At 33.8% G+C, this 6,144-nt stretch overlaps 1 protein-coding gene across 1 annotated transcript in view; it reads left to right on the top strand.

Moving 5' to 3' along the window:
* The first annotated feature begins 3,146 nt into the window (after positions 1 to 3,146).
* Positions 3,147 to 6,144, top strand: part of LOC109236507 (polygalacturonase-like) — a 4,245-nt gene continuing 1,247 nt past the window's right edge. Inside the window, exons 1-2 of the mRNA XM_019402698.1 lie at positions 3,147 to 3,672; positions 5,713 to 6,002. Coding sequence (XP_019258243.1) covers positions 3,229 to 3,672; positions 5,713 to 6,002 — 734 coding nt within the window. The 5' untranslated portion in view covers positions 3,147 to 3,228. The remainder of the gene's footprint in view (positions 3,673 to 5,712; positions 6,003 to 6,144) is intronic.

The following is a 6,144-nucleotide window of genomic DNA, read 5'->3' as shown; positions in this document are numbered from 1 at the left end:
CATATCGATTATGTGATCGCATAATTGACCGCATAGTTGACCTCAAATTGACCAACACACTGTTTCATTCTGCGGTGACTATGTGGTCCGCATAGCTGTTATGCGACCGTATTCTCGACTACAGAATCGCACTTTTCTGGAAAACATTATTCCTTGACTTTTTAATGCATAGATCAGTCCAAAGGGCACGTATTCCTAATTTGGCACTACGAGCTCTCGGTTTTTAAGTAAAAGTTTTCACGGGGCCTTACAAATTTGGAGTTGTAGCCCTTTGAGTTAGCTTTCCAACCATATATTGTGGAGCCCAAATGGAGTTCTGAGCAAAAAGTTATGTGCATTTTACTAGACAGTGCGCAATATGCCTACTCGATTCTTCGTTTTGTTGCTCTATCATCTGTTGATCCCCGAATACGATCCCGCTTAATTCCTTGAGTTTTTACTCAGACTTCAAAGCTCCAAATCACTTGAATTTATTCCATAACATCTATATAGCTCGGAATCACTCCTACAAGGCATAAAACACACAATTAGTGCAAAACACTAACTATTAAAACACAAACTCAACAAAAGTGCAGTAAATTTGAGTGTAATAAGCGACTAAAATACGTAATTATAGCCTATCATCAATTTATGGTCTTCAGTGGAATTGTATAACAATTGTTTGGCTTACTTAGCGGGTTAGGTTAGGTGTCAACACGACTAGGTGGAATTTGGATCGTGACAAATATCAACTTTCCATTCCAGGGAAGGGTCTGGGAGCCTCTTTCCATTTCAAACTCCAAATCATTTCCTCATAATAATATAAACATCAACACATTGGAACAAAAAACAGTTTTCCCATATTATATCATCCCTTTGGCATGTAACTAGGCATCAAATAAGTGCAAAATACCTAATAATATTCGGGGCTTTACATAATGTAATCTTGATGGGATGTTAAAAAAAATTGTAAAAAGGGAAAAATTAATTAGAGCACCAATGAGTAAACTAGAGGAAATTAAAATTGCATTTTATGCTACTAACGATTAGCTAACTATTTTAAGCTATCGGTCAATGATCGACTGTTGATATATAATGAAAGAAATATTTATATTCAAAGTTAAAGAAGGAGAGAGAGAGTTTGATTTTAATGACAATGTTAAAGGAGGCCTGAACATGTCTATCCTCCAAATTTGTTTGCACTCTTCTAGAACACAAATTAAATATTAAAAAAAAAAAGTAGATATGAGGAGTAATATTCATGTATACGTAAAGAATTTGCTTAACAAAATTTGTGGTTCAATCCCAACTTGCCTGATCTGCCTTATTTTTTTCCTTCCAGTTCTGTTCATAGTTATTAGCAGAGACAAAATACAAAAGAAAAATAGATCAATAGTTCTAATGGTAACAAATCCCAACTTCCTATTTAGAGTCAATTGTTTGTTTAGCAATAAGAAAGAATGTTAAGGATTTGTGGTGGGACGGATAACATTCCTAGACCTTGATAAGAGATTTTGGATTCTAGTTTTAGTAATATAAAAATTACTTTTGCCTTATACTGTGCAAATTTGGTTTAATCGAAACTTCTAATCGAGTACCAAACATCGAATTATAAAATTTTTTATTAAAAAAAAAAGGGAACGTGAATAACAATATAACGGCGATCATTTCGCCTGAAAACGCTCCACCACTGATTGATCCCATGTGTCAGGTAGCTAACATTCAAACATTTGCCTTGCAAAATAAGCACTTTCATTTCTTTTTAATAGTTGACAATACTCCGTTTATTATTTCTTTTTTGTTTATTTCATTTAACCAAAGCCGTACATAAACGTTGACAAATTAGAATTATTAAGCCAAATCATTTGTTTTACTAAATTACGATTCACATTCATGCACTTAACTTACTAGTTTGCTGATGATGAGGCCTTGTTGCATCTTGAAGTTTAAGATCCTGACTTTATTATGCTTGAATTATAAGTAAAATTCTAAATTTTCGAATTTGTTTTACTTATCAGCACTAAAATAATTAAACCAAAGATCACTTGGATTGAACGAATGATCTGATGAGACATTAATCATCCGGTTTACTTCCTCCTCAATATTCCTTTAATGCAATTTATATATGCTCTAAATAAGTTTGACGTTGAACTATTTCGACTAGTACTTGTAATATTTTGTCCTGCATGGAGAACTGTTATGCTCTAAGCGACATGAACGCTTTAGCATGTAATAACATGTTAGGTGTTCGTCGTGATTTTTTTATTCCTTCAACATATTTACCATAAGTGATTTTACCTTTTACAAAAAGAAAAATATAATTCCTCCATATTTGGCTAGTTGGAGAAAAAAGTTTTGGATTTCTAAAGTGGAGGATCCTTCCTTCTCATTTAAATGTATCTATAATGTAGGCATAAGGGGTTTGAGAGTCTTGTTTAAGGGGAGAATTTTTGCGACAAGTGTTAGCCTACCCTTGTGTGTGCTCTTTGTGAGGTTGTTCTCTCGATATTTTAAACTCTCTTTTATATAATGAATTGTTCATCTTCGCCTGTGGATGTAGGTTAATTAATCGAACCACGATAAATTTTGTGTCTCTTTTGTTGTCTGATTTATAATATTATCCATTTGCACCTTTTTTTTGAGGATGAAGAATCGTTCTTTTCTTTGACTTGGTATGAAATATTCGTTTTCTAATTCCAGTTTAAAATGACGGCTTAAGCATATTTGAACATGCATATGATTAGATGCTACAGGCAAACATGCTCTTATCACATGGTTACCGTACATATCACAACATGAAACTAATAAAGTAGCCCTTTTCCGTTGAATTATAGTTAGCTTTACTTATAATTAGGGTTGTGGTGGAGTGTTAAGTGCTCCTTCATTGTTAAACATAAGTTTCGAATTCGAACCCTGGTTTAGAGTCATCTTTGTTATAGGGAGCACTTTAAATCCGATGCGGGATCTTTCGCCGCAAATCCGTATTTAATTGGACTCTAATGCGGGTATGAAACACCATATAGTAAACAAAAAAAAGTTATAGTTAGCGTCGTTGATTCTTATAATCATTGGCCAATTATAGACCATTAACTGAAAACAGTTAATATAACAACAAAAGTCAGACCCCTCCACTCCAAAAAACAATTTAAATACTACTCTCAAAAGCCCTTTTTTCCTACTCTCTAACATAGAAAGAAAACCCCAACAAAAGAAAGAAACAAGAAAAATCTCACTCCCTCCCTCTACAACATGGCTAAGCTTTTAATTTCTTGGTGTTGTGTCTACTTCTTTTCTTTTGGATTCATTTTCTTGAAATCAAATGCAGCATCAGTAACATACAATGTGTTAAGCTTTGGAGCAAAATCAGACGGCAAAAGTGATGCAACTCAGCCATTTCTGAAAGCATGGGTTGCTGCATGCAGCTCAATGAAGTCAGCCACCATTTACGTTCCTCGTGGACAGTACTTGATTAAGGCAGCAACTTTCAGAGGGCCATGCAAAAGTAAAATCACTGTAAAAATCGATGGAACTCTTGTGGCTCCGGCTGATTATCGCGCCGTTGGAAACTCCGGCTACTGGATTTTGTTTATTCAGGTTAGCCGGATTTCGGTCGTCGGAGGAACTCTTGATGGAAATGGAGCTGGATTTTGGGCTTGCCGCAAGTCAGGGAAGAATTGTCCTGTTGGAGCTAGGGTATGTTGTCAACTTATCATGTTTTCTCAGTTTAATTATTAACTATTTGATATTCTTAGTCTCTATTGGTTCGACTAATTTGTATTTGTCATTCATGCACTAATTAAGGATAAAAAAACACTTCTTGCCAAAAAGTTTTTCCATTCCTTAAGCTCGAAACTAAAATCTCTTGTTAGGATAGTCTGGAGAGATCAAAACATCCAATCATCTCATAGATGATTTTTTTTTTTTTGTTTCTTTTTACCACATCTAGATAATTCGAAACCTATTGGCAAGACTAATCCAGATACATGCCACATTGGGTCCATTAAAGGGGAAAGAACTTCTTACCAAAGTTTCTCTATTCTCAGAACTGAACTCCAGACCTTTTATTAAAAATGAAGTGATCATCTCATTCATCTTATGCACAAAACATTTGGTGGTTAGGTAATGTCAACTTATAAAAGTGATAACTTGTTACTTAAGATCGAAGAGTGGCCAACTTGACTAAAAACTTAATGGAATTAAATTATTTATTTCATTGTTTGGAAACATTGTTCCTAAATGCATGGCATATGGGAGTAGTAGCTTTATGCATGCGTGGCGGCTTAGAGACTATTAGCTAAACTTTGTTCCTCGTCAAAAAGGGGCCGGAATTAATCAAAGTACTAGTAAAATTTTCCGCGCTTGTAATTAAATTATTATTAAATTTAAAAATGAATATTATACAAATTTAGTAGATAGAAGAGATAAAATTATATACTATATATATGCATATGAAGAGTGATTCTACATATTAATGAAGTAAGAATGTAGTATTTAATGACCAAAAAAAAAAAATAATGTAGTATTTAATATGTTCGATGAACTGCATTTTAGCCGATCTTCTTTTAAAATAGATATTAGAAAGATGATTTCCTTAAAATATTCACGTATTATCTTATGTATATTGTTATCTTTGATGTATTTTTCCCTATTTTAAAAGTAAAAATAAAAATAAAAAAGGAAGTAGCAAAAACAAAAGGATAAATAAAGTAAGTAAAAACTGCCAATTTGGCCGATTCTGTGTATGAAATTGACTAAATGAATCATCCTTTTCAAATTAATCCTCAACTTAGGCAGACTCTGGATATACAATCTCTGATTTCCTTCCTTGTTCTAGTCATTTTTAGTACCTCCGTTTCCTCCCATTACTCCATATATGAATAAGTCCCCACTTTCTCTTCCTAAATTCAAGCAAAATCCCTAAAACACTCTCATCAGTTCACCTATAAAAGGAGAGGACAAAAGAAAAAAACTGCATTCACATAAGAGTTCATGCAGCAAAATATCTCAAGTTTACTGTGATTTCAAGCCTAAACTTTTACAACGATTCTGACCCCTACTTTCTTCTTCTTCTTCTTCTTCTTGTTTCACCCTATAATATGATGTCCCTCTGAGAAAGTCCATATGATCGGTGTTGGATGACTTGAAGAGTGAAGGAAGAGACGAAGAGTTATTGAAAAGATAGTAAAAGTATTGTCTCTTGCCTTCATTCATGTTTCCATCTGGGATTTATGCTAATCCACATTGGGCAAGATTTGTATTTGGATGTGAAAAAGTGAGATTGTGAATGCATTAGTGGGGTTCTGTTTATATAGTGGTGTTAAATGTAAGGATGAAGAGACCTTTCAAATTCTGCAATGAAGTGATGATTGAAGTTGTAACTGAAAGAATTTGGAGAAATCATATTTGCGTAACTGTGTAACCGATAGAATTTAGGGGAAAAGGCTTTAACTCTAAAAGGTGTGAATGTAAATTTATTCTGTAACTTAAACTTTCTGCCTAGGCTTTAAATACTTACAGGTAATTAAATAGAAGAAGGGGAAAAAAGGAAAAATATTGTGAAAATCTGAGAAAATAGATAAATAAGAATGCTGGCTTAGGAGAGGTGCCACCTCACTTTTTCTATGCCCAGCTTTATATATATTATATATAGATTTATTTATTAATTTTCATTTACCATATCTCCTAATTTGGTAGCCTATCCAATTCAATTCTTTAATATATGTGTTAATGCAGTCTATAACGTTCAACTGGGCAAATGATGTTGTGATTAAAGGCTTAACATCGGTCAATAGCCAGCTAATGCACTTGGTGATAAATAGCTGCAAGAATGTGATGGTTAAAAATGTAAGAATAATAGCACCAGAGTTAAGTCCCAATACTGATGGCATTCATGTCCAATCTTCAACTGGTGTTACTATCACTGGTACAAGTATCAAAACTGGAGATGATTGTATATCTATTGGCCCTGGTACCACAAACCTTTGGATGGAGAAGATTCAATGTGGCCCTGGACATGGTGTTAGGTAAATTCACTTATACTCTCTCTCTACATATATATAAACCAATTTAATATACTCCCTCTGTTTAAAAAAGACTGTTTTACTTTGACTTGGCACAAACTTTAATAAAAAAGAGAAGACTTCTGAGATATGTGGGGGGAGGGGG

Source organism: Nicotiana attenuata, unplaced genomic scaffold (genome assembly GCF_001879085.1).
Source record: "Nicotiana attenuata strain UT unplaced genomic scaffold, NIATTr2, whole genome shotgun sequence".
NCBI lineage: Eukaryota > Viridiplantae > Streptophyta > Magnoliopsida > Solanales > Solanaceae > Nicotiana > Nicotiana attenuata.
Note: the sequence above shows the minus strand (reverse complement) of the source record. Positions and strands in the feature narration are given on the sequence as shown.